General features: G+C 37.6%; 1 protein-coding gene across 1 annotated transcript in view; it reads right to left on the bottom strand.

Moving 5' to 3' along the window:
* snta1 (syntrophin, alpha 1) overlaps positions 1-21517 on the bottom strand; it is a 70464-nt gene extending 48947 nt beyond the window's left edge. The window contains exon 1 of the mRNA XM_022675620.2: positions 21164-21517. Coding sequence (XP_022531341.1) covers positions 21164-21446 — 283 coding nt within the window. The 5' untranslated portion in view covers positions 21447-21517. The remainder of the gene's footprint in view (positions 1-21163) is intronic.
* Positions 21518-22044: the final 527 nt, after the last annotated feature.

The following is a 22044-nucleotide window of genomic DNA, read 5'->3' as shown; positions in this document are numbered from 1 at the left end:
AGATCATTCTTAGATGGTCAAGTGAGCCTCACAATAAGCACTTTCTCTATGTCAAGATATATTTTTACACTGCCTTAAAAAAGTTAAGTAATGAGTAATGAAAACTTAAGTTAACATAACTTAGAACATCAAGTTATTACAACTAAAGGGGAAGTTGATTTAACTTTTTTTTATTTTTGTTATACTGTAAGACCGAATAAGTTGAGTTTACTTAACTTCTTTAAGGCAGCAGGAATGAAAACTTGAGTTAGCTTAAATAAAACATCAAGTTATTACAAATAAAGAGGAAGTTGATTTATTTCTAAGGTAGTCCAGGGTGAATCACTACACACTGATGGTGAGTGTTAGTCAGAAACTGTTGGACACACCCAGTATGCAAATAGATTGTGACAGAAGCCAATGAAAAAGAAGCTGTTAATAACAACAGACTAAACTTAGTTGTTGTAAGTTGGTTCAACTCAAAGTTTAAAAATAGAAATATAAAATTTTATGTAAAACAGACTTAAATCATTTGAGTTCAAACAACATATGGGTTTACAGTGTACTAATAAGATGATATGGTCTAATATCCTTAAAGACATTAACACAGAATCTTGCATTATGGATTCTAACTCTATATCTCTTTGGTAGTAGGGGTGGGCAATATTATATCGTATACAATATATTGTGACACAGAAATATCATGATATTAAAAATACATATCGTGATAAAAGGGCTGTTCTGTCTTAAAAGTAGTCTATTATTATTTACTGTGAAGCTTTAGGTGTATTTATTGTATAATATAAGTTTTAGTTTGCAGTTTATATGCATGCACTTGATATTTTATTTGCTGCATTATATTTGATATTTTATGCTAAATTATTTATTTTGCCACATTATGATTATACTGTTATACTATTATACTATATTCCTGAAATGAATGAATTATTTTTCTGTTTTCCTATATCACCAAGTATATTGTTGTCGCAAAAATACCCTGAAATATCTTGATATTATTTTAGAGCCATATCGCCCACCCCTATTTGGTAGTGATTTTCACTTTTGATGTTTCATTTTCCATCTTCCTTAAGTGGAATTTGGTCCACACCTATTACATGCATTTAGCAATTTTCCACAATAAAACAAGAAAAAGAACAACCCAGCAACTGTAAGGATTTCAATATGATGCTTTAGTTTCCTAACATGGTAAAGAACAATCATTTTAATGTAGTAACAGAGGAACTTCTACCAACTTCCCAACCTGGAGGAAACCTAGGCTGGAGTCTATTTCTGCAGCCCAGATACTTTCTGCTTGGCACGTCCATCACAGAGTATATTATCAACAGAAAAAAACAACAACAGCCAACAGCCAATACCATTTGCTTGATCGCCCACAGCTTCAGCTATATGAGGAGCAACTGGTGTTCCCAAGAGATTCAGGCGATCAGGTTCAGACTTTGCCATGAAAAACACTTTCTCCCTATAGAAATTTTTAATAAAAAAAAATGGTTTAAAAAACAGACGTATCTCAGTTGGCCCAAAGCAGGAGGTGACACCAGAGTGTTTTGGCAGAAAGTGAAAATGGCCATAGAGACTGAAGAGACTCTAGAGGATGAGACACACAGTCTCTCAGGGTGTGATAATGGATTCTAAATAGAGACAGTGCTGCAGTTTGAGTGCTCTGACAGAAAAAAAAAACAAGTAAGCAGTAGAGCTCTAGTCTACATCTGATCTACATCAAGTTCTGGGTAATTAGATAAACATGTTAAGCTAGTTTAGAATGTGCAAGATCAATATGAATAGGCTATACCAGTGATTCTCAACTGGTGGGTCGGGACAGGTTCTGCCAGCTTATAAAAAAAAAAAAAATACATCGTTAAAATACTGCTCATCTGATTTTGTAAAAAAGAGAGAGTTTCTTACTTATGTATTCTGAATGCAGAGATATGCAGAGAAGTGAAATTTCATATTTAATTTTATTGTAGTAACTTTTATACATGTAGCTGTCCTACTCCTCCTTAGTTTCCTAAAAACATGCTCTTGAATTCTCTTAAATTCACTACATCCATATGTATGTTAAAATGGGATTCTGAAGGCTATTTTTTAGATTTTTTTTTTTGCAGATGTATTATTCATAATATACTGTATAACCTATTTCTATTGACTTTATTACATAAAGTTATAAATAAATATGGAAAAATTCATGCTTTTTCTAATTTGTTGTTTTGTAGTAAATTGCAAAACATAGTTTCAAAAAGCAAGTGTGGTGTAATCTGAAAATACGATAATGAGTGCACTCATGGGCTAAATGTGAGAATGTACACATGAATGTCGGAATGAAGTACTAGAATTTCCCCTCGGGGAGCCATAAAATATCTATCTATCTATCTATCTATCTATCTATCTATCTATCTATCTATCTATCTATCTATCTATCTATCTATCTATCTATCTATCTTAAAAAAAAACTATTTCAACTTGATCTATAACCAACTCAGTTTTTATATTTGTTTTTATTTTATTTTACTTATTTCAGTCCCTGTAATTAATATACGATCAGCCAAACTAACAATGAGTTCCACCCCAAGCTTAAGAATTGACTAATTACATGATTGATAGAGCTTAGATCACGCCCAAAAAATCCAGTCCCGCTCGGCCTCAGCCTGTGCTCTTTCTGCCTGAGCCTAATTTAAACCACATTTTTTTAGTAAGAAGAGCATTAAAAATGAGCTTTTTGAATGAGCAAAATCTGTTTATAATTATGTTAATTAACACTGCAACACTGAAGAAGCATAGACCTATTATGTAATTAAAATGTTTATTAAGAACAGAACTCTGAAGGATTAAAACATCAACACAAACAAATATTTTAATATTTAGCATATAGCCTATGTCTAAAAACACACTGTGCTGGCCAAAGCTGTGTGTCTATAACATTTTAACTTGTGCAACTTTTTTTTAAAACAAGATTTGATTTGTTACTTTGCTATATTGTGATTTTCATGCCATAACTTTATAAAAATAAAAATATGATTAAAAAACAGATGCTTACATCATAGTGGGAAATCTTGGCCCAGGTCGGGCTTGGGAAGAGAATCTTTAACTCTCCCTTGAGTGATTAAATATCATAAAAATGATTTAAAGGTTTAACATGCGTTATCAGTACTGTAATATTTTAGTAAAAAGATAAAACACTATGGGACAGTTTTCCAGAGAGGGATTAGGCCTAGTCTTGAACTAAAGAGCATTTTAAATGGAGATTTTCCTAATTATTAGACTACACCTAATCCCTGTCCAGGAAACTGACGCTACATGTATAAGATAAAACATCTGCATATAAATGAACAGTAATATTCTAAATGGCTTTTATAACAATGGTACATCTTATATTTCTACAATCTGCAGGCTTCATAAGCATCACATTTTGTGTTTTCACTAGAGTTCACCCAATGCATTGTGGCTGACTTTTTGATAACACATTAAGCAGGAAAGGACAGCACTGCAAACTTTACCCCGAGCTGTGAAACTGCTTAGACCAACAACCCACCAAACAGCTGTACAAACATTCAAATAAAGCATGGGGTCAGAATGTGACAGCTTAGTGGGAGCTTGTGAAACCAGAGTGCTCAAAACAAATCTGCGGTGAAACTGAAAAATCCAGTTCCAGTTGTTCAACTACAAATCCAGTGTGAGTTTTAAATAACACTAATGTTTTTATCCACATTTTCTCCCCAATGTATAAGGTCTAGGGGTGTCACGATTTTGATATTTTATCGAAATCGATCGAAATTATGTCATGGTCTCGAGCATCGAAGTCAAAAAGAGGATCGACGATCCCTCCCGCAAATGGCGCAGCATACTGTAGCTCAAGGAGCAGCTCTTTCTCCAGAGAATGTGGACATTCTCATCTTCTTAAAGAAAAACTTGAAAATATAAAAATAACAGTTGTTTTGTCTAGCCTCAAATATGTTAATAGTTTTGGTACCTTAAGGAGCATCTTTCTCTCAGATAAAGTTAATAATATATCTTTGGTAAGGAAAAAAACTTGTCATTCTCAGGGACCGAGTCTTATTTTTCATGTTTAACTGTTATAGTAGGATAGAGTTCAGTTTGTTAAAGCTCTAATTGTTCTATTATTTTGTACATGACTGTTCCTGTATTTTTTTATTATTTATTTTATGCTGCTACCAAAAAAAGCTACTACATGGCATTACATATATATCTTAATTTAACTACTTAAATTTGACCATTAGTGCCTAATGTGGTGTATTACAGATCACTTGTATCACTTTGCATCACTTATATCAAGCCCACCTTTTGAAATAAGATATTGTAAATTTGATTAATCAAACCAATGACTGACCATAGACTATTCTAAAACTGGTATAGGCCTCTCTGCTGTAAAAAAAAAGAAAAAAGAAAAACGAGAATCAAATCGTGACCCTAAAATTGAAAATAAAAAATCGAATTGAGGATTTAGAGAATCGTGGCACCCCTAATAAGGTCAATTACCCAATTTACATTCACACGAACTCTACCCTATCACTAGCAATGCCTCAACACTAGGAAACTAGGAAAGAATAGCACATCCCACCACCACTGATACAAGTGAAACCAGCCAGAGCCTCTTTACAAACTGATTGCTGATGCAGCATCACTATGGGTATGAACAGAGGTGGAAAGTAACAAATTACATTTACTCACATTACTGTAATTGAGTAGATTTTATTAGTAATTTGTAATTTTTAAAGTAGTTTTTAAAATAGGTAATTGTACTTTTACTCAAGTACATTTTGACACAAGTAATTTACTTCGCTACAATGGAAAACTCCCCGTTACTGAGTAACAAATTAAATGCTTGGGGAAAAATTTTTAGTTTTGTTCTACATGGAAGCGCAGCTGAACTTTTCCATGCAGTGTTTATATTGGTTAGCGGGAGAAAAGCTGTGTGAATCAGTGTAGCCTGGGGGCTGTGTGCGTGGCTCAGGGGAACCGGTGTTCTGTCGAGTTATGCTACCCATCAATATGTACTTCTTTACGGCACTGCACATACGCCAACCAACGTTTTTTTTTTTGTATGGTTTCATGTTTTTCATGATAATTCCTTAAGTTTTTATTGGGAACAGTTGTAAAACTATAAATATATGGTTTATAGTCTTGAATAAATAAAAGTAACTATGTAACTTTTACTCAAAGTACACTTTAAACTGAGTACTTTTTTACTTTTACTCGAGTAGATTTTAAGATGGGTACTTTTACTTTTACTTGAGTAGAATATTAGCAAAGTAAAGGTACTTTTACTTAATTACAATCTTTTAGTACTTTTTCCACATCTGGGCATGAATATGCTTAGCCAGCATGCTAATAGGAAAGCATTAGATCCCCAGCTCAGATACATCAGCTAACAGACGCCTGGGCTGACCAATATTATATTAGGCGTGATGAGGGGAGAGAGCAGCATCTACCCTCCCAGACAGAGCATTATGAATTGTGCTCTCTCTCAGACTCTGGCTGCTGATGTTCTGGGCTCTGCAAAAGAGACAAGGCGCATTGTTTAAATAACAATATAACATTTTAGTAAAGATGGTGGTTATAGTGTGTTTTATACCATTACTGAGCTGTCTGAACTACACTTGATCCAATGTTATTTATTATAATGTTATTAATTATCTTTTACTAAGACAGAGGCGCAATGCACATTTAAGAGCACCGAACAAAACTAGTAATGAATTAATAAAGTGTATTTTACTTTCTTAAAATGTGACCTGGTGATGAAAAACACATGATAACATATACCTTTATAGATACTGTATGTGAATTTCACAGCTGGTTTCACCGAGAGTTGTATAAAGAACTGATGGGCAGCACACCATGCAGTGACATTTATGTGACATTAAGCATTTTCAAGTAGAAAAAAATATAAAAGTTAATTTCAGTTAAATAATAGTGGAGCAACATTGTGCATAGCATCTCTAATGTTCTATACATTGTCTTTTAAAATGAAATGCACCTTGCTTTTTGGAATCAACCACATTTGAGGCAACTTTAATTTCTGAGCTACAGCTGTTTTCAATTATTCTACAGAACAACCAAAAAGGATGCTTATCCAGTTCTAAAAACTCCATCTCTTTAAATAGGCTTCCTTTAGCTTTCCAAAGATGCTGTACGTTGGTCATAGTTAAATGTTCTCGGCACTATTTGCTGTTAGTTAAAATTGCTGTCCTAATACTGTAGTCAGGTCAGGTTAGTCGAGTTTAACGCCACATCAGCTCGTCAGCTATTTCGTGGCAGGATAGGTAACGTTTATTCACAAGGTTCTATGATCTCGTCCTCAGAAGAGGACTCGTAGGTCGGTAACAGTACAGACACATTCACTCACACACTCACACCTAAGGGGCAATTTCAATCCAATTAGCCTGAACGTGCCGTCTTTGGACTGTGGGGGGAAACCGGAGAACCCGGAGGAAACCCACGCAGACACGGGGAGAACGTGCAAACTCCGCACAGAAAGACCCGGGTCGCCCCAGCCGGGAATCGAACCCAGGCCGTCTTGCTGTGAGGCGGAAGTGCTACCCACTGCGCCACCGTGCCGCCCCCCTAATACTGTAGTTACTCACTGTATTGGTTGAGTGATATAATGTACTCTTGATAGGGGTATCCAGTTAGTGGTGATAAAAATCTTTACTTTGCGACCTCCATGATGCATGATATTTTTACCCATTATTTAAATGTAAGGTCGCATCGAACACTGCATATTACAGATTGATTTTTTTCTATCGTTATCATAATCAATACAGAATTCCAGGTAGAGTAAACCAAAACTTTCACTTTCTTTCCTTGCAACCCTATCTACAGCACACGCTGATTGCACAGTATTCCAGAAACTGCTTCCACAGCAAGTCCATGGGAAATGTTTGTCAATAATGTCAGATACCAGCCAAGTCTCTGCCTCTCAGGTGATGAGAAACATTGATGAGAGCAGATTAAATCATACACACTCGCTGTGCTTGTCGGCTATAGTAAGAATTCATGAGGCCTGGAAGGAGTGTGGAGGCAAATTCCTGCATGTGTTTAAAGAGCAGGATCACATCACTCTAGTAAATATTGAGCTCAACACATGTCAGATATCTAACACACCCCCATCCTGAATTTATTGTGTTTCTCAGCTCCAGTCCAAACAGCTCCCTGAAGTGTTTTTGAACTGCTTTCCTTTCAGAACTGTGTTACGTGTTTGCTGACTGCTCTCTTTTGTGCTAAAAACAGACCAACACAACTGGAGCTGATTTAAGAATTGGAGAGGGAAACAACGCACTTATAATACATGATGTAGAAAGAAAAACATACAAAATAATTTACACAGAAGCTAAGGGTATGCCATTTTGTATTGTACGCAATATACAGGGGTTGGACAATGAAATTGAAACACCTGGTTTTAGAGCACAATAATTTATTGTCCCGATGGACAGTTCTGGTGGAAACAGGAGAGTTGAGGTGCACATTGAATTCTGCGTGATTTGATCAACCGTGGTTTTATGTTTTTTGGATACAATCCGGGTTAGCACCCGAACATCCCTTTCGGACAGCTTCCTCTTACAGCGTCCACAGTTAATCCTGTTGGATGTGGTTGGTCCTTCTTGGTGGTATGCTGACATTACCCTGGATACCGTGGCTCTTGATGCATCACAAAGACTTGCTGTCTTGGACACAGATGCGCCAGCAAGACGTGCACCAACAATTTGTCCTCTTTTGAACTCTGGTATGTCACCCATAATGTTGTGTGCATTGCAATATTTTGAGCAGAACTGTGCTCTTACCCTGCTAATTGAACCTTCACACTCTGCTCTTACTGGTGTAATGTGCAATTAATGAAGATTGGCCACCAGGCTGCTCCAATTTAGCCATGAAACCTCCCACACTAAAATGGCAGGTGTTTCAGTTTTACTGTCCAACCCTTGTATCATCAAAATGTCTAAAAATACTTATCTCAAAAATACCCTGAATATTGTGATACTATTTTAGGGCCACTGTTTTAATTTACCCTTAATATTATCTACTTGAGTCAGATTAAATTTGTCCAATATAATTTATTTTATTTCAATCCTGATATATGAAGTCAAGGGTGTGCCATATCATATTTACATTTACATTTGACACTCTTTTCCAGAGCAACTTACAAGGTTATTCTTGTAACAGATTTGGACTTATAAAGTGTTAGGAGTCTTGCACATGGTAGCTCACTGGCAGGCAGTGGTGTTATCCACTGCACCACACCAACCAACCATATCATATGTCACGTAATAACATGTTCATTTTGTTCCAGTAGTGTATTCTTGAAATTATTACTTTTTTAATTCAATGTTTTGTCTTATTGCCAACAATATTGTTATTGTAAAAATACCCTGAATGTAAAAAGGTATTCAAAGGGTGATATAGCTAATATTTCTAATTTCTAATTTTTAACTTTTAGTATAAATATAAGACATTTTGCAGCATTTCTGTTGGTCTATTCATCATAAAATTAAGACACAATGCAAAGAACAAATGCCGATTCAAACTAAATCAAAAGTGGAAAAAAAACTGAGATAAAATTGAGAGAAATTTATGGTCCTTACTTTTGTATGTCTGTTCTAATGTGATCTAGAGTTTTTAAAGTAAAACTCTCTTAATTTTTTTTCAATAATGTGCTGGTATCCTTAAAACCTATATAAATCCACAACCCTATATATCATATATAGCTCTGGATAGAATTAAGAGACCACTTCAGTTTTTGAATCAGTTTCTCTGATTATACTATTTATAGGTATATGTTTGAGTAAAATGAACATTGTTGTTTTATTTTATAAACTACGGACAACATTTCTCCCCAAATCCAAATAAGAAAAAATATTGTCATTTAGAGCCTCAAATAATGCAAAGAAAACAAAATAAGTTCATAATCATAGGTTTCAAGTTTTAAGAGTTCAGAAATCAATATTTGGTTGGAATACCCTGGTTTTTAATTACAGTTTTCATGCTGCTTGGCATGTTCTCCTCCACCAGTTTTACACACTGCTTTTGGATAACTTTACACCACTCCTGGTGCAAAAAAATCAAGTAGTTCAAGCTTGGTTTGACTGCTTGTGATCATCCATCTTCCTCTTGGTTATATTTCAGAGGTTTTCAATTTGGTAAAATCAAGGAAAAACGTCATCATTAATTGATCTCTTGTTTTTTTACATAGTACAATACTTTTACGACAGTGGTAGATGGAAACATTAGATATACCGACTTCATTATAGATGTCTTCACTTCCAGAGATAACACCTATGGCAATAAACACGTTCAGTGTAGGTGGTTTCTTATTACCACCTAGTTTTCTACATTAGATGTCGTCCCCCTGCCTGTAATTTATGTGGAACACTTAGACATGAGAATTATGGTGGGCTTTGACCTTGAGCTGGAGTGTGGCCCAAAACGCATGGGCATAGATCTTCTTTAGTACATGAAGGTTATGTCTGCTGTATATCTCTGGAGGAACAGAATCTCTAAATCAGCAGCACCGATCATTTCCAATGAACATTAGGTGGCCATTGATATTGGTCTCAAGGGTTCCAAGATTGGAAATGTTCCTCTGGTGATGCAAGGAAGTGGAAATGACTGCCTTGGCCTTTCCTCATAAAGCATTTCAGTGACGCATAGGACAGAACAGAAGACCATCGTTTTAAACTGGAAACATCTAGAAATCTTTCTGAGAAAATTTAACACATTTAACATCACTAGACTGGCAGAATTCCCTTTTGCAGGTGACTGCTGACCTTTAATCAGACTGCTCCAACCTTCTGGCTGGGTGGTCTGCCACTGCCCTAGATACTGTTGGGTATCAACCAATATCTTTAGTAGGAGGTCTGAAACTGTGCCACTGTCCTAGATACTATAGGGAGGTTCTGGTCCTTCTGATGGACACCCACCACTCTGCTAACTAGATCTAAAATCTTAAGCACATTAAGCGATACATGTGCTACTTTAGGGCATTTTCACACTTATCCAGAATTAATGAATCTTTTTCTAGGTTTGTTTGTGGGAGGAGTCTAATATTACTGGTTTGTTTTCACACACAAGAAAATTCCCAGATTGCCCAATCCTATACACCACTTTTCAGACAGAAAACAGCTTTCACACTTGACCAAGTGCAGAGAATGTGCACCCTGGTCTACTGAGAATAACTGTCGACTTAACAGCTCTTATATGGAAATGACAAATTACAAAAAGTTCACAAGACCAGTAATGACTGAAGGTCATCACTTCCTACGCTGAATGTAACTTCTGACAGTTTTTTCTATTATTCTGTTTGTGTAAATTGAAATTCCCAGCAATGAGATCCTGCTACACTTCTGCACAAAACATTCTCTGAAACATTTTGACCTTTGGAGAGAAGGATGGGGTCACACAAGTCTCTTATATATGTAATAAGACAGAAATGGTTTGGCATTTAATACACTGGCTGAGAGGGAAGGGGGTAGAGATTTCTGAGCTCTATTTTTGGTACACTATACAAATACTATACTGTATTTTTCTACATTTTCCTATTATTGTTTTTATTGTCTACTACTTTTTAAAGCGGGTAACTGCATTATTAATCATTGTATGTAATGGTTTTATATCTACAATAATGCTGCTTACTGCAATTATCTCTAAAATCTTCTTCAATTTATCATCCTAAAAAGTAGTGGCAGTATCAGAGTACAGAAAGGGAAACGCGAGGGCGGATGAAATTGCGAGTAATATTTAATAAATTATATTTAATAACAAACAACTAAAACAAACAAATAAAACAATAAACCAAACAATAAACCACAACTAAAACAACATGGAAATACGGAAAACTCTATGAACTGAGAAACATGCCACCTGAATTGACAATAAAACGTACAAGAACCGACAATGGACACTGAAACAAAGGGACTATTTATACACAAATGTAACAGGAAACACCTGGCAACAGGTGATATGGGGCGGAGCTACTAATGACATGTGGGAGCATGAAAGACAAGGGCGGAGACAAGGAGAACACAGAGAGGGTCACGTGCTAAAAAACAGACAGAGACGGGAAAAGATAGAAACACAGAAACACGGAACAGGACAAGAACGTGACAGACAGGCCTTCTTCACATATATTCACATGTATTAAAAAAATAATCACAAACATGAATGAAGTTACAACTGTTCTGATTCTTGACTTTAACAAGTTTCCTTTTATTTTATATCATTATATGAATTAACCTTCAGTGTATAATTGCTATTAAAGCACACTTGCATTATTGTTTTTAGTACATTTTATAATAAAGAGGAGTAAAACATTTTTTTTTCAATCAGCATTTTACTAGAATTAAATAAGTCCGCTATACAAGCCACATTACTGCCACAATATCATCATCGTCATCAGACTCTGCCCTTCAGTCCCAATAGTTGAGGAGGAACAGTTAACTAATTCACAATCGTCAGGGTTATGAGCCTGATTCAATAACTGCACACCTAGAACATCTTAGTCATAATTAATGTCACCCTAAATACATACAAATATATATATATATATATATATATATATATATATATATATATATATATATTTAGCACTAGTCGTCGTATTATCTAATATGTAGGACAAACTTCCTCTTTTCCTATTAAGTTCCATTAAAATGTCAGGAGCATCCCTCGCTGTCTTTAATAAACTCCTGAAGACAGAGCTATTCAAGGAGCACCTACTCTCCTAACACCTCTAACAATCAAATGAACTACTTCTAACCTCATTTCATTCTTCCCCTCCTTTCCTTTTCTATCCTACTATTTCCCTTTGACCTACTTTTTTTTACCTTGAACTTTTATTACTCTATGTCATACCTGTCAAGTCTCCCGTTTTGGCCGGGAAACTACCGTATTTTACTCCTCTTTCCCGCCGTCCTCCCATATTAGTATTTTCCCGTAAATTTCCTGTATTATATTAAGATTAAAAAATATATATTATTGAGGAGACAGGGCACTGACTGCTCTGTGTCTCTTAACCAATCGTGGAGCCGGTTCAAGGAGAAAGTCCCGCCTTTCAGGAGAAACAGCCAATCAGCTTGCAAAGGAGGGTCAGCGTGGGGAAGTCCCCCGTCGCTGTGAGTTCAGGCAGCTAGTCGGAGCTGCTGATGTTAAAACATATCTGGATATACAGCGATTTTTCTAAAAGAAAGGTAACGGTAGGCTAATCATGTAAACTGTGATGAGATTTTTCTGATAGCTGCTTAAAAATACTCGTCTCCGAAATAAAACACACAGATTAAACCTTTTAAAATAAAAAAATTACAGCTTGTGACTCAGTTTAACTAGAAATGTGGAGAGGACCGAAATTAACTGAACTGATCAGTAGTGTTCAAAAGAAAAAGTATTAATTAAAAATTATTAATTGTGTAGGCCACTTAGGGCTAATTTTTACTGATGGAATATGTGTGGTCCATTGCCTTTTAGTAAAAGCTCATGATACTATTTTTAGGTCACCTACAGTCATTTTGCAGAATTTGTGCACCCTTTGTTCAATTTTAAATCTATTAAATAAATAAAAAAATATATAATATAAAAGAGTGCATTTAAAGGCAAAAAAGACATGAAATCTTAACTTTTTTTAAATATCTAGAAAAGGGTTTTTAATTTGGCTGTATTAAAAGAATGACATATGTAGGAATGTCCACAACATTTCAGATTCTGATAATCTAATTGTAGCGTGTAAGTGGTTCACATGTGGTTATTTTAGATTTTTTGTAAACCTGCCTTAAAATGTAAGAGATACTGAACCTTCGTTGGGCTGGTGGGACGACTTTAAGCGGACGGAGGAAAATATCCATTATTTTTAAATCTAAAACTTGACAGGTATGCTCTATGTACATCATTATAGTACGTCGCTTTGGATAAAAGCACCTGCCAGATGAAGTGTCCTGTAATGTAATGTAAAAATATGATGCAATTTTTGTCAACATCTTCTGATCTACTTCATTACAGTTCCATCACTGTGCGCAAGATCCTCTCTGACACTGAGAATTTCATTCAGAAACTTAAGAAAAACATGGAACGATTTTTTTGAATCACGCTGACTTTAAACAAACTGTAAAAAGAGGAATTGCAGTGTGTATCCCTACGAGAGCTGAATCCATTTGCATGTGTGAGAAATTTCAAATTAAGAATATGTGGTCAGGGGAAATCAGACGACAGATTCAATCAGGATTTGCCTAAATAAGTGACACCTCGGAGCCAATTATATTATTTTTCATCAGCTCTGTTACTGCTTAGTAAGCAGTGAATACTAAAATAATGCACTGAAGGTTTACGCAACCACTCCCTAGAAAGCAGTCCACATTTTAATACTTTAAATAACAACAGATCCCAGTTACTGAAGTCACTTTCGTCTTCTGGAAAGCGGCAAATGTCTAAAACCAAATGCAAAGAAATCTCTGAGGAAAATGTATCCAAAGATGAAGAACCTAAGATCACACAAGTCTTTTTTCACTGGTACAGTCTGGTCCCTCAGTGTATGAAGAATGTTAATGTACTGTATCTGAAAAGAACAAAACCACCCTTGAGGTCTAATTTTGTGCTTTTGTAGTTTGTAGTTTTTAAGTAGATTACATTTATGTTCCTGGAGAATATGATCTAGTTTGTTCATTTTTATAACTTACCAATAATAAACAGAATATGGTAGTAAAAAGCCCAGAGTCAATACAGAGCTTTACATCATTTTTTTAACTCCTGGAGATGCACCCTTAATCATACATACTACACCTAATGCTAAAGACAAGAACAATATTTATTATTGCTCTGAGAAATTGTTTTTTGTGCTTTAAAACCTACACTGAAAAAAATGATGCGTAAAATTACTTTAAAAAGGTTTTGCAACTTTCTGCTTTTTCTTTTTTTTAAGTGAATTTAATTTCATGTAAATTTAAGTAACTTCAACTCGGTTTTAAGATTTAAATGTTACACAGAGTAAAAAAGTGAACTGAACTTCAGTCAAAACTTTACTTAATTTATTTTTGCTGAATCAATCCTTTCTTTAAGTAACCTTTACTTAAATTCTGCATACAATATTATCTAATGACAATTACTTAATTTATACAATATTACTCAAATAATTTATGATACATAATATATTATAATTCCTGAAATTTTAATCTTTTTAGTTAAAACTGTCACGTCTTAGCCCTGTCTCATGTCTCTGTGTGTCTTCCCCACGTGACCTGTGCCTCTCTGTGTCTCCTGTCAGTATATTTCCACCACGTGTTTCTCATTTGTAGCTCCGCCCCTTCCCCAGGTGTTTCCAATTCTAGTGTGTTTTATGTTACTATAAATAGCCCTCCTCTGCCACCTTGTCCTCCGTCGGTCTTTACGTTGTTTTGTCTCTCTGTTGTTTCACCGCGTTTCATAGCCCAAGTCCTTGCTCTGTGTTTACCTCTGTTTATCTCGTGTATATTTCTGGTTTCCTGTTTATTTCCATTGTTTTCTCCTTTGCCCTGCTTAGTTTAGTTCTCCTTGTCTAGTTTAGTTTCTTGTTTAGCTCTATGTTCCCTGTATATAACCTTAGTCATTTGTTTCTTGTTTATTTCTTGTTTTCACGTTTATAGTTTATTTCCTTATTTATTTTCTAGTTTATTTATTTAGAGCTCCTCCTCTAGTTTAGAGGAAGAGCTCTACCCCGCACCGGCCCGTGTTCCGTTACCGTTTCCCCCAGGGGCGGTGCTCTACCCGGCTCTCGGCCGCACAGCTCCAGAGGCCGTCCCGACTCCCGTCCGTTCCCCTGCGGCCAAGGCTCTCTTCTCACCGGCGGTTCCAGTGCTAGCTTCCCCGGTGGCTAAGGCGTTAGCTTCCCCAGCGCCTCTAAAGCTAGCTCCTCCCGCGGCCAAGACACTCTCCTCTCAAGCTGCTCAAGCCTCCGTATCTGCAGAAGCTGCTCAAGCCTCCGTGTCTGCAGAAGCTGCTCAAGCCTCCGTGTGTGCTGAAGCTGCTCCAGCCTCCGTGTGTGCTGAAGCATTTCAAGCCTCCGTGTCTGCTCCAGCTGTTCAAGCCTCCGTGTCTGCTCCAGCTGTTCAAGCCTCCGTGTCTGCTCCAGCTGTTCAAGCCTCCGTGTCTGCTCCAGCTGTTCAAGCCTCCGTGTCAGCTCCCGCTGCCAGGGTCGCCGCACCGCCAGCACCAGCTCCCGCTGCCAGGGTCGCCGCGCCGCCAGCACCAGCTCCCGCTGCCAGAGTCGCCGTGCCGCCAGCACCAGCTCCCGCTGCCAGAGTCGCCGCGCCGCCAGCACCAGCTCCCGCTGCCAGAGTCGCCGCGCTGCCAGCACCAGCTCCCGCTGCACGAGTCGCCACCCCACCGGTTTCTGCTCCCAGGACAGTGTTTGGCTCCAGGTCCCACATACCCAGGCAGGCACAGAGGTCCCCGGACTTACTGTGCCCAGGCTGGCTCCTTGGACTTCCCCTCAGACATTTGCCAGTCCTGGGCACCCTCCCGTGTTTCTGGTCCCTGTGTCTCTCCCCGTTTTGGTCCCTGTCTCTGTCTATGTCCCTGTACCCGTGTCTGTCTCTGTCTCTGTTCCCGTCCCAGTTACAGTGTTAGTTTCTGTCCCTGTTAATGTCCTCGTCCCTGTTCCCATGTCTAGTCCCGTCCAGTCTCCATCTCCTGTCCAGTTCCCCGTCCAGTCTCCCGTTCTGTCTCCATCGCCTTTCCAGTCTCCGTCCACCGTCCAGTTCCCTGTCCAGCCTCCGTCCCCTGTTCTGTTTCCAAGCCCTTTCCAGTCTGCGTCCTTGTCTAATGTCCAGTCTCAGTCTCCTTCTCCTGTTCAGTCTCCGTCTCCTGTTCAGTTTCCAAGCCCGGTCCGGTCTCCCATCCACTCTCTGTCCTCTGTCCTGTCTCCGTTTCAGTCCCCGGTCTCGACTCCTGTTTTCCACGGCCCCTCCCTGCCGCCAGCCCCCGGGGTTCGTTTTTACGCGCCTCGGGAGCTGCGCGTTTAGGGGGAGGCTTCTGTCATGTCTTAGCCCTGTCTCATGTCTCTGTGTGTCTTCCCCACGTGACCTGTGCCTCTCTGTGTCTCCTGTCAGTATATTTCCACCATGTGTTTCTCATTTGTAGCTCCGCCCCTTCCCCAGGTGTTTCCAATTCTAGTGTGTTTTATGTTACTATAAATAGCCCTCCTCTGCCACCTTGTCCTCCGTCGGTCTTTGCACCTTCCCCTGTTGTTTTGTCTCTCTGTTGTTTCACCGCGTTTCATAGCCCAAGTCCTTGCTCTGTGTTTACCTCTGTTTATCTCGTGTATATTTCTGGTTTCCTATTTCCTATTTCCATTGTTTTCTCCTTTGCCCTGCTTAGTTTAGTTCTCCTTGTCTAGTTTAGTTTCTTGTTTAGCTCTATGTTCCCTGTATATAACCTTAGTCATTTGTTTCTCGTTTATTTCTTGTTTTCACGTTTATAGTTTATTTCCTTATTTATTTTCTAGTTTATTTCCCTTATATATATATATATATATATATATATATATATATATATATATATATATATATATATATATATATATATATATATATTCCCTGTTTGTTTATTATTATCATCGCTTGTTTGTTATTGGTTATTTGTGTTTCTTTGTTTCATGTTTACTTGTTCCTCGTTTCCTTGTTTCTTTGTTATTTATTTAATAAATTATTTATTTTTTTCGCCCTTACCTGCACTTGTGTCCGCTTTCCTCGTCTACCTGCCTGGGTCACTCTGTGACAAAAACACACTGTCTCCACACATGGATGGCTTGTAATACATTCTTTTTAGTTTAGTCTGTTTTACAAAAAAAATATTTGAGATTATGTAAATATTTGAATGTGTATTTTAACGAAAAATATTTACATTTCAGGAATTATAATATATTATGTATCATAAATTATTTGAGTAATATAAGTTCAGTTCACATAAAGTTACTTAAATTTATCTGAAATTAAATTTGCTAAAAAAAAGCATATGCAGAAAGTTGAGAAGCTTTTTTTATAAATATATTACTCATATTTTTTTTCAGTGTACCAATTGAAAGTCTTGTATGAAGTGCTACAGTAAATTTAGACATACTACTGCACTCTGGACTCAACACAAGGTCATCTCTCTCTCACTCTCTCTCTCTCTCTCTCTTTCTCTCTGTCTCTCTCTCTCTCTCTCTCTCTCTCTCTCTCTCTCTCTCTTTCACCCTAAAATAAACATCACCAATCTCCCCATTCCTCCTTGCTCTCGTTCCACATCTTTCATGTTAAGCCAATGGCCACGCTGGGCATTATGGGTAATTCTCCAGTCAGCTGTTGGCATTGGGGTGCAACACCCACCCATCCCCATCCCCCCCATTCACACACACACACGCACACACTCACACACACATTCGCACACAGCCGCAATCCTCGTTTGGAGTTAGTTCCCTCTGCCACAGAGGCAAACATGCTCTGCAGCCTGTTCTCAGAGGCATTAGTGCTAATTACCAAACTGAAGCAAATATATAATAATCCCAGTGGAAAATGTTACCAGTGTTTCAAGCTACATCACAAAGTCCTGAATGCCTCTAATGTGGCCCAAGCATTCTCCTCAGTCTTTAGTGGCCTGGAGTCCTGGAGCTTTTTCCTCTACATGAGAGCATGAACAGAACAGAAGGGCAGAGGGACAGAGGGGCAAACCCAAAATCAAACAAACCCTTTTTTGGACATACAGTATCTAACAAAAGTGAGTACAACTTAGGCCTGTCATGATAGCATTTTTTTTTTGTGGATGATATGTCAGTTTCTGAATCAGTTTCTCTGATTTTGCTATTTATAGGTTTATGTTTGAGTAAAATTAACATTGTTGTTTTATTTTATAAACTACGGACAACATTTCTCCTAAATACCATACCAAAATATTGTCATTTTAAAGCCTTTATTTGCAGAAAATTAGAAACGGCTGAAATAACAAAAAAGATGCAGAGCTTTTAGACCTCAAATAATGCAAATACAACAAGTTCATATTCATAAAGTTTTAAAAGTTCAGAAATCAATATTTATTTGGTGGAATAACCCTGGTTTTTAATCACAGTTTTCATGCATCTTGGCATGTTCTCCTCCACCAGTCTTACACACTGCTTTTGGATAACTTTATGCCACTCCTTGTGCAAATGTTTTGATGGCTTGTGATCATCCATCTTTCTCTTGATTATATTCCAGAGGTTTTTAATTTGGAAAATTAAATTTGAATTTTTCCAGTGCTGTATATACTTTTTTTTTCTTACCTACTGGAGTCCACACTGTGTGTATGGAGTCACAGTTATTGATTGAAGTACTGATTGGTCATTGAGTATGACTAGCTAAAATACCGTTCACTGTTATATTTGTGAACAAACATACACATAAACACAATAGACACAATCATGATTATTTAATATTATTGAGGTCTTATCTATTTATTATAGGATAAGTCAATAATGTATTTATCTATTGTGACAGGCCTAGTACACCTATGATACTTTGATACAATGTAAAGTAGTTGGAGTACAGCTCCTATAACAGTGTAAATGAATGTATAAACTAGTTGCAACCAAAGTGAGTACATCCTTACATACAAACTCCCTTCCCAGTGTCATGTGACTCACTAGTGTTACAAGTTGTCAGGTGTGAATGGGGAGCAGGTGTGTTAAATTTGGTGTTCTCGCTCTCACACTCTCTCATACTGGTCACTGGAAGTTCAACATGGCACCTCATGGCAAAGAACTCTCTCTTTCTCAACTATGAGGAACTGAAAAAGAATTGGAGCTCTAAAATAAAGATGGCCTAGGTTATAATAAGAATGCGAAAAAGTTGAAATCAGGCTGCAGCATGGTTGCTAGGGCCATCCAGCGGTTTAACAGGACAGGTCGGCCAAAGACACACAAAAATATATACACAAATGTTTTCATAAAATTCTGTATTCTTACCAAACATCTACTGCTATTGACTCAGCGTTTGTCCTTGCTACTCGTTTTTAGGTAGTATCAACATGCATTCCAGGTGTCAGTGTAAATCTGTGAGCTATGGTCTAGAATCTGTGAGCTAAGCCCTACTGATCCACAAACATCTACTAGCAGAGTAACACTGGTAAAGCTCTACGGATGACCTTTCCATGTGAGAGCAATCCTTTTGCAAAGGGCAGTCAACTGCAAACATGAACTGCACACAGTTTTAACGTATTGTATTTGTCCTGTGGTTCATTTTGATGCATGGTTAAGTGTATATTGCTTTATTAATAACACATTAGACTAAGACCTATTAGATAAGGTTGTTCTAGTTAGTTGGAAGAAGACCTTACTAAGTTCTACTAAGTTTTTGTTCTCAGTTAAAGGAGGTAACAAGTCGTTAATTTTTAAACAAAGTCGTTTAGAATGGTTTGGTGTGAAATGCCAGTTGAGAAGCAACTTAAATGTTCATAGCTCTGGTGACAGAAACCAGACTTAATAATAGACTCTAATAAAAAAATTTCCCTTTCACAATGTTTTGCATTTAATGGTTGTGAATACAGTGCAACATGCCTGAGACACTGTTTAGCAACAGGTTTTAGATCAAATTTATGTTTGTCCTAAAACATATTTCAATTTTAACTTTTAGTCTGTGGAGAATTCATGGCAGGTATAATGAGGCCTAATAAAAAGCTTATAGTCTTCAGTTTGTAGTTTTTAGTTTTTTTACCCCCAATAGTTTCCAACTGGAATTCATTGATTTGTAGATTTTATAAAGCAGCTGGTGGTTTTGTTCGGTCAATAAAATTGGCTTTTTTTTTATTGGATTGATTATAATATCGCAACCCCTGGTCCCTGTCATTACCACCAAGTTTTATCTTAAAAGTTAGAAATTTCACTCTAGTCTACTTGATTTTGAATGATTTTGTCTAAGCTACAACTGTACATACCTTTTTAGAAAGAAGTAGAGTTAAAGGAGAACTATTGACTTTAAGTGTAGTAAAACATGATAAAAAGTACTTACATTTGATGAACAACACACCTCCGTTCTTCCGCAGCGTTCAGAGATCCAGAAATTGTAACCGTTTGTCCAAACTCCCTTCAGACAGGGTGACATTTGGCATAATTTTCCCCCTATAAATCGCTTTTTCCACCCCTCCTTGCTAGAATCCGGAAAACCCTGACATTTAAAATGAGGCATTAATAACTTAAAAAGTGCACAAGAAGCTTATTAAAAACCACCGTTTATATCCTATAACGCTTGCTTCAGCTTCGAATGCCGCCATCACATAGACATATATATATATACATAGATTCCGCACAGCCTGTCTGCCACGCTGCTACAATATGCGAAATCTAAGTATATATATGTCTATGTTATTTTCAGTTCAGTGATGGCGTGCTTGGAGCTGAAGCTAGCATTAAAGGATGTAAACAGTGTTTTTTAATAAGCTTCTTGTGAACTTTTTAAAGTTATTAATGCCTCGTTTTAAATGACAGGGCTCTCTGAATTCTAGCAAGGAGGCGTGGAACTACTTTGAGCTGGATAACGGTGGAAAAATCGATTTCTTATCGGGGAAATTTTTGCCCTGTGTCACCCAGTCTGAAGGGTGTTTGGACAAACTGTTAAAATGTCTGGATCTCATTCATCAAAGGTAAGTACTTTTTATCATGTTTTACTACACCAAAAGTCCATTTTACACCGGAGTTCTCCTTTAAGTATGGAAAACACGGTAAGTTGTTTTAAAAAAAAATCTAACATTTCTAAAAAATGTACAAGAAGTGTCTCTAGATTTCTTTCAAAAAGTGTGTGACTGTTAAGAATACATACTAAAAGCTGTCATTATAAACAACCATAAATCCTGGATTGGACTGATTTACCGACTTCATTTGCTGCTATAGCTTTTCTATGGGGAGCTACACATACTGGACAAAGTTATATCTATTAATATCTGTTTCAGTTGAAGCCTAAATCTGTTTTAAAATGTAAATATAGTCCTTCTGACCTTCCTTTCACACTTATTGCCCTTTAACAAGCTGCTACTTCTTTACTTTCGCAAACAAAAAACAGTGTTTCAATGTTTAAAATAGTTTCTTCATAGTTGCGCCACATTTTGGTTTGCTCAACTTCTTCACCGCATCGTTTAGTGATATTCTGAGACATTGGTAATAGTCTAGCTGAGTTTTTCTTTTGAGAGATCTTACCTTTAATGCTGATTCCGAGTCCCCCGACGTCCTGCTTGGTGACCCTCACTGTGCGCTTGACGCTGCTGATGTGTTCTGGGACAGAGGGGCAGCACAGGCTGCTCGGTTCCCCGTTCAGAGGCGCCGGGGCTGGGGCTTTGCTCTTAGCCGGCTCCTCGTTGGCCTCGGCGGGGCTCACGGTGAGCGCGTCCCCGGTCAGAGCCGCCAGGACGCGGCTCCAGCGCTCCACCGCCACGCGCAGCTCCAGCAGCCCGCTTTTGGGAGCCTTCAGCGCGGCCGCCATGTTCACCACGCATTCCTGGAATACCACAGCACGGGCTGGCAGTCCCGTAAAGAGATAGGGGTGGAGAGAGATGCCCAGAGATAGACTCCAACCCCCTCTCTCTCTCTCTCTCTCTCTCTCTCTCTCTCTCTCTCTCTCTCTCTCTCTCTCTCTCTCTCTATCTCTCCCTCTCTCTCTCTCTCTGGTTGATCTCCTAATTGAGATTTAACCAAGCCTGTTCTGTTAACCCCTTAGGCTAAACAATACATGCACTGTAAAAAAATCCAACTTAAAAAAGTTTTAATCAATATTTTAACCTCGTTGATTAAGCAAAAACACATTAAAAGGTAGGGCTGTGTTCCAATTGCATGCTAAACACTACTATAAGGTGCAGTATATAATATATACTAATCTTAATAGTGCGGTTTTGACTGGTTAGCACCCCAAATGTTAATGTATTACTTTAGTATTAGTATTAATTCTGCACTAGAGAGAAATCCCCAGAGATAGGTTAACCCCTTGGGCTGAACAATACATACACTGTAAGTAAGTAAGTTTTAATACATTTGTTTTACCATGTTCATTAAGCAAAAAATAAATAAAAACTAAAGGCTGTGTT

Source organism: Astyanax mexicanus, chromosome 5 (genome assembly GCF_023375975.1).
Source record: "Astyanax mexicanus isolate ESR-SI-001 chromosome 5, AstMex3_surface, whole genome shotgun sequence".
NCBI lineage: Eukaryota > Metazoa > Chordata > Actinopteri > Characiformes > Acestrorhamphidae > Astyanax > Astyanax mexicanus.
The sequence above is the reverse complement of the archived record's forward strand: the minus strand, read 5'-3'. Positions and strand labels throughout refer to the sequence as shown.